Here is a 12589-nt window from a genome sequence, read left to right as displayed (position 1 = left end):
TCCAGGCCCCCAGGCTAAGGCTTCATCCATCCCAAATCCAAATCTCCAGACCCAGGCCCCAGGACCACACAAGCCTACCTCTCTCCTGCCTCCTGCACTTGGGGTTCACCTTTACAGATGCAAACTAAACCAAACCCAAACAAAACAAGCAAGTGTTTAATAGAAAATATAAGAGGGACTGGAAGAGCATCCACTGTGGCAAGATGTGGTGTCTGGCTCTGCCCCTTCCCCATGCCCGCCCACCCCCCAACCTGGCACAGGTCTAGCCTCTGCAGGCCTCAGGACACGCCGGGCACCACCTTCAGGCAAGCGAGGCAGCCCAGGTGGTGCAGGGAGGGGACAAGCTCTGTCCACCTTCAGGGGGCTCTGGACCCCGGCTGCTCCAGGTGAGACTGTGAGGTACAGAATGCAGGAAGCTGAGCCCTTCTCAGGCACAGAATCTCCCTCAAGGGAAAAACACTGTCTTGGGGGTTCCCCCACCCCCCCCCAGATAAGTCTCAGACTCCACCAAACTCCTGCGGGAGCACCTCCAGCTGTCCCACACAGGTCACCACACAGGCCAGGTGGGGCACAAGGCCTCTGCCCTGTGCCCTCAGCCGCCTCACTGAGCCGGGGGTCCAGTGTTGGGTCCTGGGGAGCGGGGCAGGGAGATGGGGGGCTGCTGGGGCAGAGGGTACAGCGGGGCAGCTACACACTGCGATGAGGGCTCCGGGCTGTGGGGCTGAGGGCTCGGCACCTCACAGTCCTGCCAATTTAGGACGGAACTTTGTTTACCTGCAGGAGGCAGGGGAAAAAAAAAAAAAAAAAAAAGACCACAGGAGTGGTCAACACCTACCTCATCTCCAGACCAAGCCTCATTGTTCTTGGCCCCAGGGCCCATCCTGGCTTTCAGAAATGACCTACAGCCCTGGGGAGTGGAAGGCGTGCTCGGGAGGGTCCTGGCTCTGCTCCACGACCTGGGCTTGGAACCCGGCGTCCTGCCCCCAACCCCCTCCACTCAGAGCTCCTTACAGCAAGAGCAGTAGAGCAGCTCCATGACCCGGAAGCAGTTGTCCAGCAGGGCTTTGGGTCGTACCAGCTTCAGGCTCAACCTGGGGGTGCTCAGGAGCGACACCACTGCTTCCACCTTGGGGCTGACCTCCACATCCTGGAAGGGAGGAGACCGTGGAGACGGTCAGAACCACAGGCACCACCACCCCTCAACACCAGTGAAGAGGGAGGGCCATGTCCCAGGAGAACCCTGGAGGCTGCCCTGCCTGGAGCTGCACAAACCACGAGAGAAAGGGACTTCCTGTGACAGGAGGCTTATGGGTAATTTCTCTGCCTCTTCCTGCAGGCGCCAGGTTTCCTGGGAGAGTCCCCTTCAAGGCCCCTCACCCAAGCCTGACACAGAGGCTCCTGTTTTCCATCTTTGGGAAAATGACTGCAGGGGGGCCCGCCAGGACAGGGGAGAGGTGGGGGCATCCTTGCTGTTCTCACCCAGGCCCGGCCACCACCACACAAGGCAGCCTGGGCTGGGGAGACTGTCCTTTGGGATTCAGAGACCTCTACTGCCCACAAAGAATGAGACAAAGGACCCTCACGAGGATCGTATTATGAGGAGGCCTGGGTGCACGGCACACGGGCCGGGCGGGTCTTTGGCTCCAAGCTCGGGGTGTTTCTCTGACAGTACTTAACAACCGGGAGCACGATGTGGGTGGCAGGAGGGCACAGTGAGGGGACAGGGCAGGGGGCCAGGGCTGTTGCAGAAGACATCGCATAGAAAAGAAATGCAGAGCCTGAGCTGGGGGAGGACCTTCTTAAAGGTGGTTAATTGGGTTGAATTGTATCGGGTTGTGACCTGCCAATCCCCCCATCCCCGAAAAAGCCATGTCCAAGCCCTAACGCCTGGCACCTGTGAATGTGACCCTATTTGTAAACAGGATCTTTGCAGGTGTAATTAAGGATCTCCAGGTGAGGTCATTTTAAATTTAGGGTGGGCCCTAAATCCAATGACTGGCGTCCTTGTGAGAGAAAGGACGCAAGGCACAGAGGGAAAGGCCATGTAAGGGCCGAGGCAGAGGCTGGAGTGATGTGGCCACAAGCCAACGACAGTAGCAGCCAGCAGAAGCTGGAGGAGGCAGGAAGGGTTCTATTTCCCTAGATCCTTCAGAGAGAGCTTGGCCTTGCAGATACCCTGAGTGTGGGGTTCCCGTCCGCAGGCCTGTGGCAGAAGAATTTCTGTTGTTTGGTGGTAATTTGTCACAGAAACCCTACAAACCTAATCTACAAGGACTTGGAAAGAGAAGCAAGGGTGACAGGAGGAGAAGGGGCATGTCCCCCTGGCCCACTCCCCATCAGGGAGAGCCCACTGCCCACCAGATGCTGGGCATATTTGGAGCGGGTCACAGACCATTAACTCTGTGAGAAAGAAGACAGACTTAAAAGCTGGTTTAAACCTGGGGCACCTGAGTGGCTCAGTCAGTTAAACGTCCAACCTCAGCTCAGGTCATAATCTCACAGTTCATGGGTTCACACCCCACATCAGGCTCGCTGCTGTCAGCACAGAGCCTGCTTCAGATTCTCTGCCCACCACACACACACACACATACACTCTCGCTCTCTCATTCTCTCTCTCAAACAAAAACACTTAATGGCAATCAAAAGGAATGAAATCTTGCCATTTGCAACTACGTGGATGGAACTGGAGGGCATTATGCTAAGTGAAATTAGTCAGAGAAAGGCAAATACCATATGACTTCACTCATATGAGGACTTTAAGAGACAAAACAGATGAACATAAATGAAGGGAAACAAAAATAATATACAAACAGAGAGGGGTACAAAACAGAAGAGACTCATAAATATGGAGAACAAACTGAGGGTTACTGGAGGGGTTGTGGGGGGGATGGGCTAAATGAGTGAGGGGCACTAAGGAATCTCCTCCTGAAATCATTGTTGCACTTTATGCTAATTTGGATGTAAATTTAAAAAAATTTAAATTAAAAAAAAAATAACACGCATATGTTAAAAAAAACATTTAAAAATAATTTTTTTAAAGCTGGTTAACTCTGAACTCTTAACAACCTGGGTGGACAGGTCTCAACCCACCCACAGCCTCCTCTGCAGCTCCCAAGAGCTCAGAGTCAGGCTCTCGAAGAAAGGCAAGGATGCAAAACTGTCTGTTCAGGTCAGCTCCAACTCACACTGCCCAAGGGCATGAAAGAGCCACCGAGGAGACCTCTGGGCCTCCAATCCCCTGCCAAACCCAGAGCCTCCCCAGAACTCCTAGCAGCTGCGGGCTCCTAAGACCTGGTGTCACCCGCAGCTCACAGCTCCAGCTGGGCAGCAGGTGGGGCTCCCCGGGGCAAGTGTGCCCCAGGCCCCTGAGGACACCATGCGCTGGGGAGTAGGGCAAAATGGTGTGGGCAGGGGGTCCCACAGCACACATGTGGCCTGTATGGGCTCACAGTGACCCCGTGACCTTACTCCATAGGCTCTTTACAGGATGCATCCCTGAGGCCTCAGATCAACCCTGCTGAGCAGGCAGTTAGCAGGAACCTTATCATTGTTATTATTACTGCAAGTCTGTATTTTACATTAGGGTTCACTCTCTGTGTTGTCCGTGCTGTGGACTTGGATGAACGCATGATGTCATGTGTCCATCATTACAGTGTCATACAGAAGAACTGCATAGCCCTAAAAACCTCCTGTTTTCATTGCTCCACCCATTCATCCTTCCTTCCCTGTCTCCCCCAAAAGGAACCTCTAGAAACAAAGCCAGAGGGTTCAATGACTTGCCCAGGATCACAGAACAAGACAGACAGACCCTAGAACATCTCCTGTCCCCAGCCCAGGCCACCCACGGGGCACTGCTGGCCTTCTCTTCCTCTCTCCCATTTCTCCCATACCTTTCAGGACATGCTGGAACTCTCCATGTCTTCCCATCCTCCCTCAACACTCCTTGGCCACCACACACACACACCTCCGCGGAGCTCACCGTGAGGCCTTGCTGAACATCCAGCAGCAGCGTATGTACCTCCTCCAGGAACTTCCAGGATGGGTGGCCCTCAAGCAGCACTTCCTGCACTGACTCAGTAGCACTGAGGCTCACCCAGACCCACAGATACCGCAGCTCCTGCTGGCTGACCTGGGCCCTCTGCTGTGGGGACAGGAGAAATTGTTGAAGTCCCAAGACTTGAGCCTCTGGGCCCTCCCCACCACTACTCTGACCACCTGCCACCCAACTTGTGCCCACAAAGAGAGCAGACCATGGGCATCCACTGTGGACAGGGAGAAATCTTAGCCCGAGCCAAGGGCAGGCTTGCTTACGGGGCTGGGAAAGGCCCCTGGCAACATGACCTGCCAAGATCAATGTGCCTCTCAGGCTGGGCCCATGGGGTGTCCCGCAAGGCAAGGGTCTCCCAGCCCAGGATGGGATTCTCACCAGTCTGGTGATGTTGGCCATTCTGAGCACCCCCTCATAAGGCACGCTCACCCTGTAGTTGATGGGGAAGTAGTGTTTCTGGGGAAACACAAGAACAAACCATGAGGTCACAGTCAGAAATGGCTCAAACAGCCTCGCCCAACTCCCAACTTGATACAGGAGGAGAGGACCAAGAACCAGCCCTTTGATGGCAGAGGTGGCCTTCTATGAAGAATATGCACTTGCGGGGGAGGGGTGCCTGGGTGGCTCAGTCAGTTGAGCCTCTGACTTCTGCTCAGGTCATGATCTGGTGGTTCGTGAGTTCAAGCCCCACATTGGGCTCTGTGCTGACAGCTCAGACCCTGGAACCTGCTTCAGATTCTGTCTCCTCTCTCTCTGCCTCTCCCCCACTCATACTCTGTCTCTGTCTCTCAGAAATAAACATTAAAAAAAAAAAAAACAACAGATTGCTCTAAACTTATGGTGCTGGTTGCACAGCTCTGCCAATGTACTAAAAACCACTGAGCGGTACACTTAAATAGGTGAATAGTATGGTATGTGAGTTATAGCTCAGGAAGGCTGTCAAAAAAAGAAAAGTCTTGCATTGCCACGGTGCCACGTGAGCTTCTCTGCCCTACACAAAGGGAGCCACCCATTCCAACTTCTAAGACCTTATGTGCTGAGCTAATGTGCTGACCTTATGTGCTGAGGTCCCCAGGGAAGGGTGGCAGGGGAGAGGACTGTAAGTGTGAACCAGGTACACTGCTGGATGTGGTGGAGAAAGGCGGAGAAAGGGGCCACGGTCAGCTCAGGGCTGAGGCCCCAAACGTCCTACACGCTGTGAGTCCAGGAGCTCGGGAAGGGGAATACAGTCGGGGGGTTCACAGTTACCATGTATTGAAGGCGGTTCCTGTACTGAAGCTTGTCCCGAAGAAAGCCAGTTACTGCACACTCCTCGCTCTGGGTCAAAGGCCACATCTCCAAACCCTCGTTCCCCAAGGCCATGGCAAGGAAGATCCCGAGATCTGTGGACAGTGACCAACCGGAACACATGAGTACACTGCCTGCCTGTGCAAAGCTGTGCACATCTGCCCTCCCTTTTCCGGGTCATGGGAGGGACAGGGCCATAGAGCCCCAAGGAGGCCTTTCCACCACAGGGGATGTTTTCCCTGGGGCCCAGGCTCAGACAGCAAGGCCAGGCAAGCATGGGCAGTCTGGCTGGTGTACCCCTACCCTTAGCCAGCAAAGCCCCCCAGCTGTCACACCCTGAGGTTGGTGTCCTGTCTCCTCCCCACTGCTGCCCCTTGGGGAAGGCACAACCTCCTCTCCAGGGAAACCTCAGCTCATACCCCATTTAGGGCTGACGTGTCCTCAAAGCCTACGTCTGCATTTCCATCTGGGGATCCAGGAGATGAGGACTTTCTAGTTCCAACTTTACAAATGACTTTTGTGTGAGCAGAACCATTTCCTCCCTGCTCTAACTGACCCTGGCATTCCTCTCAGATGTACAAATAACTACAGGCCTTCCAGTTTGTCCATTCTGGGGAGCAAGCAAATCAGGCTGCTGCTCCTCCCTCCCAGCAAACGAGTTGCTGTCTCGTGAACATTACCAGCCTTTACCACTAGGTGTCACTGTGACCTCAAAAACAGCTTTTGTGATTCCCAGAATTAATAACACTTACAAAAAAAATCTGAGAGGGGTGCCTGGGTAGCTCAGTCAGTTAAACTTCTGACTCTTGGTTTCTGTTCCCATCATGACCTCATGGTTCATGAGTTTAAGCCCAGCGTTGGGCTCTGCACTGATGGTGCAGGGTCTGCTTGGGATTCTCTTTCCCTCTCTCTCTCTTTCACAACAAACAAACAAGCAAACAAACAAACAAAAACCTGAGAATTTGCAAAAAATATGAACAAGGGTCAAATTGATCAGAGCAGAAAGGAAACAGAGGTGCGGGAGATGTATCCAAAAAATCAAACACACCAATAAAGGTAAAGAAATACATACTAAAACAATCAGGTGTCATATTTCACCTATCAAAATGGAAAGTGGGTTTTTTAAATTTCATTTTAATAACAGTGCTGACAAAGCAGTAAGGCAGGTGCTCTTATCTTGGAAAGCAATTTTGCAGTTTTATTATTAGTTAACTTAGTAATGTCCACACCCTTTGACCCATTAAACTCATTTCTAGGGATAAACATGAAGGAAAACAAAAAAAAGGAAGCCATCACCAAAAAATTTGTGGACAAAGACTCCCACTGCAGTATTCTCTTATAATAGTGAAAATCTGTAAATGGCCCACATGTTCATTAATGAGTGGAGCAAATAAAAACCACATTGTCAGGGCACCTGGGTGGCTCAGTCAGTTGAGTGTCTGACTCTTGGTTTCGGCTCAGGTCATGATCCCAGTGTCGTGGGATTGAGCCCCTAGTCAGGCTCCATGCTCAGCCTGCAGCCTACTTGGAATTCTCTCTCTCTCCCTCTGCCCTTCTCCCCCATGCACACTATCTTTCTCTAAAATAAATAAGATGAAAAAACCACATTGTCAAAGAATGTTTATGATATGCTTGTGTGATAAGAAATATACTCATGATATGCTTAGTAAAGTCTTAAAAAAGCATGACTCAGCACACCTCCTCTGGGTCTACACAGCATGATGTGAATTACATTAATTACATGCAAATGTGTATGCATAGGAAATGCAGTGGAAGGAAATGTATCAAATCTCTATGGGAAATTTTTATGTCCTTTATATTTTGTAGGACATATTTTATATCCTACAATCAATATATTGTTATAGTCAAAAGCAATAATTTCTTTTCTTTTCTTTTCTTCCCCCCCCCCCCCCCCCCAAAATAGGCTTGACACACTCCTGGTCATGAGTAGGAATTACGGATTGCATTTTCCCCACCCACCTTCCTGGAACTTAGGAAGACTTTTTTTTTTTTTTTAATTTACATCCAAATTAGCCTATAGTGCAACAATGATTTCAGGAGTAGATTCCTTAGTGCCCTTTACCCATTTAGCCCATTCCCCCTCCCACAACCCCTCCAGTAACCTTCAGTTTGTTCTCCATATTTATGAGTCTCTTCTGTTTTGTCCCCTTCCCTGTTTTTGTATTATTTTTGTTTCCCTTCATTTATGTTCATCTGTTTTGTCTCTTAAAGTCCTCATATGAGTGAAGTCATATGATTTTTGTCTTTCTCTGACTCATTAATTTCACTTAGCATAATACCCTCCAGTTCCATCCATGTAGTTGGAAATGGCAAGATTTCATTCTTTTTTATTGTCAAGTAATACTCCATTGTATATATATACCACATCTTTATCCATTCATCCATCCATGGACATTTGGGCTCTTTCCGTACTTTGACTACTGTAGATAGTGCTGCTATAAACATGGGGGTGCACATGTCCCTTCGAAACAGCACACCTGTATCCCGTGGATAAATGCCTAGTAGTGCAACTGCTGGGTCATAGGGTACTTCTATTTTCAGTTTTTTGAGGAACCTCCATACTGTTTTCCAGAGTGGCTGCACCAGCTTGCATTCCCAGGGAGACTTTTTTTTTAAGTTATTTATTGAGAGAGAGTGTGTGCGCATGCACACATGCAGGGGAGGGCAGAGAGGGGGGGGAGAGAGAATCCCAAGCAGGCTCCACAATGTCAGCAAGGAACCCAATGCGGGGCTCTAAGTCACATACTGTGAGATCATCATGACCTGAGCAGAAATCAAGAGTTGGACCCTTAACCAACTGAGCCACCAAGGTGCCCAGGGAGACTTTTGTTCTTGATCCCTCACTGGGCTGGGCCTGCTTCTTGTCACTCTCTCCCCTTCTCAGTCGTGCTTCAAATGCCTTTGCTCTGGCTGGGCCCTCACTAGAAACGTTCTGGACTCAAACCCCATGCCCAAGATGGCTACAGCACACCAGTCCCTCCTCTCACAGAAATGTGCCAACCACATTTTCTCAGGGTTGCAAATTTGCAATACATCTTGCATTTGCTCTCTCTGTCTCTTCCCAAGTGCTTGATCTGACATTTGGACAAAGGAACAGTTAAACACAAACTGAATGAGTGTTTCTGCATGCTTTCTGTCTCGTCTCTAAACCATTAAGCCCCTGAGCCGGGCACCCCCTGCACATCAAGATCATTCCTGGTTCGCAGATTTTGCTCACACTTTGCCCCTGCCCTGGGTACCCTCTTACAAGGCAGACCTCTTTCAAGGTCTCACCATGACTCCTTCCCTTCCCAGGCTCTCCCCTGCCTGCACCAGCCCCCTGCAATCTCTGTGTCTTGCACCATCTGTCCAATTCACTCATTGTCTTGACCAGACAGCTTGGCCCCTAGTATGTGAACACATAATGCAGTTAACCACAACATGACCTCGTTCACTGAGCACTTTGGGGGTTGACCTTGAGCGAGGAATCAGGAACATGCACCTGAATTTTCTGGAGAGCTGGTTAGGGTCCAGAGTGTCTGATTCAGTAGGTCTGGGGTGGGCCCAATGAATTTGTATTTCTAACAAGTTCCCAGGTGCTACTGCTGCCAGTCTGGGGACTGCACTTTGAGGACCACTGACCTCCAGAGACAGTAGCAAACTGGTGTCCCAAGGGCCATATCTGGTTCACAGAGATTTCATATACAAATCTGAATTTGCATCTTGTCTTTAAAAATCAGTATCTGTCCACACTTGGTCCTCTTTCTCATGTGGCAGTCACCCACGGCTGCCCACTCCACACTTGAAGTCCTACCCTAGCTGCCCTTACCTGTGTCCTGGTTTTAGGTCTCTGGTGCCTGGCAACTGTGGGCTCCGAGGCAGCACTGAGTCCTAGAAAGCTACCATGTGCCAGCCTGGCATGTATGGGCTGCACCAGGAACCCTGTCCTTGGATGATGTGCCTTCCCCCCAGAACCAGACCTCCTTTAGATCTTCAGACTGACCACCATTTCCAAATTTAAGCCTCTTTTTTGCTGCTTCCACCCTGAGAAACAGGCCAGCAAACCGGTGACCACACAGGGACAGCAGGGCCATAATAGCCTCACTGCTGCTCTGCACCCCCGAGGGCCCCACAGCCAATGGAACCCTGTCCCTGCAAGGGCATTAGTCTTGCCCTCGCAAGACAGAACAGGAGGCTGAAGAAGAGCAAGTGAGGAAGGAGCTACCTTCCTGGGTCCCTGGCTGGGAGGGGGAAGGGCTGCACCTCTCCTGGGGACAGCCCCTTGTGCAAGGACAAATGGGAACTGTCCACCACCAGCACCCCCAGCGACCAAATCTGAGCCTGTGGAGGGACTTGAATAGCATCCCCCCCCCAAATTCTTGTTCACTCAGAACTTCAGATGTGACCTTATTTGGACATGGGGTCTTTACAGATAAAATGAAGGCCTACCCTGAATGCAATGGCTGACGTCCTTATAAGAGGACACAGAGATATGTAGAGGGAAAGGCCATGAGAAGACAGACACAGATTGGGGTGATACAACCACAAACTGTGGAATGCCAGGAGCCACCAGAAGCAGGAAGAGGCAGAAAGGAGTCTTGGAAGAGGCGTCACCCTGCCCACACCTTAATTTTAGACTTCCGGCCTCCAGACCTGGGACAGAATCAATTTCTGTTTTAAGATACTAAACTATAGCAGCCCATCCTTCTCCAGCACCCTCCAGCATCCTTTTATCTACAAGCCTCTGATCTGCACCCCCTCTTGCCTCCCACCCCACAGCCAATCCTTGCCAAGGCCATGACTTCTATTTCCACGGCCATCTCACAAACAAGACTGTCATCACTTCCTGCCCAGAAGGTTGTGACAGCAGCCACAGACTGATCTTCCGAAAGCAGAGCAATTCCCAGTGACAACCCCAAGTCCCCAGATCTTGAACCTTCCAGGGCTCCATGCTGCCTCGTTTTCAAGGCCTCCATCATCTGGGCCCAAACTGGCTTTCCAGCCCAGCCACTCACAGTCCCACCTGCTGATCCTTTGCTCGAGCTGTTTCCTCTACCCGGACCCTGTCTTCACCTTCTCACATCTACCAGTGTGAACACTGCCCACCTCCGAAACGATTTCAAGTGGCACCTCACCCATGCTGCTCCTCTTGCTCCTCACGACCTGGAAACTTCCAGAACATGGGATCTAGGTCCTTCTGCCTGTTCTGAATGCCTCGACCTTTTGCAGTATCCCTCCACAAGGACCAGGCTGGATCCCTTGCAGGATCAAATCCTGGACCTCATGAGGGAATTCCTAGCACCTAACTCCCTGCCAGGCATTAGAGAGAGGGGTGCGAGCCAGCCTGGGTCCTTGTTGCCATGACAGTAACTCTCCAGTGGGCATATGGGAGGCACCAGAAAAATGTGTTGAATTTGAGTCAATTCAATTGAATCTTGGAGTCTGAAGGGATCTTGGTCTGGCCTCCCACCAGCAGGCTTGAGAGGCTTTCTAGACGCTTTCTGTCCTCATTTCAACTTATTTTTCTTTTTACCAACAACACTTCTCTTTCTGCCTTTTAATTTTGTTCTATTATGGAGGGAGGGACAGAGGGAATAGGCTGCCTTCTCCAGCACCTGGCAGCACTTCTCCCACGTGTTTTGGGGCCCAGACACTTTCACAAGCTTCCACCCCGGGCTGGCCACACCCAGGGAGGCCAGAAATCCTCTCTGCCACCACTGCCCCCACCCCCCATACACAGTAGCACTAATAAGCCTAAGAAGGTAACACTGCCACTTGCCCCCAGTGCCTGCCCCATCCCCTTAACCACCCACTGACCATACCCACCCAACCTAGGACTTGTACCCACCATGACGGTCTGAGCTCGGGTCAGCTAGAGACAGGGCAGAGGGCAGCCACGGGAGTCCCGAGGCTGTTCGGCTGGGAAGCATCTCAACTTCCCACCAGCAAGAATGGCCCAGTTGCCATGGTTACAGCAGAGCCCGGCTCTGGGCCAAGGCCTCCCGGGGCAGCCTCCAAGGACCCCCCCAGTACTCACAGTGCAGCCAGGCGAATCCCCGGGGCATGGTGGTACGCTGTGTCCCCCAGAGAGCAGAGGCGGTGTCCCCAGCAGTGTGTGTATCCACAAAGGCCCAGGTGGGGCCTACATGGCCTCGCGTCAGCAAAGGTGGCCCAAAGCTGGGGGAGGGTTGACCACAGAGGAGTGGCCCGGCAGGGGGCGGCAGGTGCTCCTGGGGCAGCGCCTGCCCTTATCTGCCTGGCAGTGTGGAGGGCAGCTGGGGGGCAGTAGCTGCGAGTCCCATGGCAGCCAGGATCTGGCCTGAGACAGTGGCCTCGGGGTCTTTCCCTCTCGAGCAGAAGGAGAGAGTCCCCAGCAGGCCCCTTGGAATCTGGGGCTGGGTTGTGCTTTCTCTGATTTCTCCGTCTGCAGCTGCTCAATGTGAAATCTGGCTCTGGAAAGAGAAAGGAGGAGAGAAACGGATTATGTAAGAGCAGTGCTGCCACTCAGCCATCAGCTGCAGGCACCAAGAGTCTATGTGTGCGCTGTACCCACCACCTGGCAGGGACCCCCGGGAATGACTGCAGGCTCACAGCCCAGCCCTGGAGGCTGGCTACTCTGGGAAACAGGCTCACATACAAGAAATGACTTCAGAACATCCCAAGGGCAGCACTGGCCAGGGAGTGAATCACGATGACACCAGCCGGCAGCCACAGGCCTAAACAAAAGCAGGACCAGGGAACGAAAGGCCAAGTGGGTTAAATCAAGGGAGCTTCCTGAAGGAGGTGATATTGCATGTAAGTAAAGTACCTCAGGCTACTCAGGTGGCCATGAGGTTAAAACAGCAGAGTATTAATCCCTCTTTTTACCTTCAGGCTTAGTCCCAATCTCCTATTCGCCAAATCCTTGACCCCCTCTTAATAGGGTTGCTAGATGAAACACCAGGTGCTCAGTTAAACTTGAATTTCATACCAACAACACATATTTTTTTAGTATAATTATGTCATGAATACTTATTAGTATAAGTATGTCCCAAATATTGCATGGCACATATACTTTAAAAAAAATCGTTATTTAATGATTTAATGATTCAATGTTATTTAATTAAACAATGAATTATTTAATTCCAAATTAATCAGAAGCCCTATATATATATTTTTAGTTTATTTATTTATTTTGAGAGAGAAAAAGTGTTTGCATGTGTACCCAAGTGGGGGGCGGTCAGAGAGAGGAGAGAATCCCAAACAGGCTCTGTG

The 12589-nt window shown here is 51.3% G+C and overlaps 1 protein-coding gene across 5 annotated transcripts in view; it reads right to left on the bottom strand.

The window, feature by feature from the left end:
* Positions 1–138: 138 nt before the first annotated feature.
* IL34 (interleukin 34) overlaps positions 139–12589 on the bottom strand; it is a 79872-nt gene continuing 67421 nt past the window's right edge. For 3 of the 5 annotated variants that reach the window (XM_086688944.1, XM_086688943.1, XM_086688945.1), the window contains 6 exons: positions 11373–11787; positions 5297–5430; positions 4427–4504; positions 3980–4141; positions 1012–1147; positions 139–774 (listed from right to left, as the gene is read on the bottom strand). In XM_086688944.1, coding sequence (XP_086545070.1) covers positions 602–774; positions 1012–1147; positions 3980–4141; positions 4427–4504; positions 5297–5430; positions 11373–11400 — 711 coding nt within the window. In that variant the 5' untranslated portion in view covers positions 11401–11787 and the 3' untranslated portion in view covers positions 139–601. Of the gene's footprint in view, positions 775–1011; positions 1148–3979; positions 4142–4426; positions 4505–5296; positions 5431–10441; positions 10607–11372; positions 11788–12589 lie in introns of those variants that run through there. The other 2 variants (XM_086688946.1, XM_086688947.1) reach the window with 2 other exon arrangements.

Source organism: Puma concolor, chromosome E2 (assembly GCF_028749965.1).
Source record: "Puma concolor isolate L17-30 chromosome E2, mPumCon1.1.hap2, whole genome shotgun sequence".
Taxonomy (NCBI): domain Eukaryota; kingdom Metazoa; phylum Chordata; class Mammalia; order Carnivora; family Felidae; genus Puma; species Puma concolor.
The sequence above is the reverse complement of the archived record's forward strand: the minus strand, read 5'-3'. Positions and strand labels throughout refer to the sequence as shown.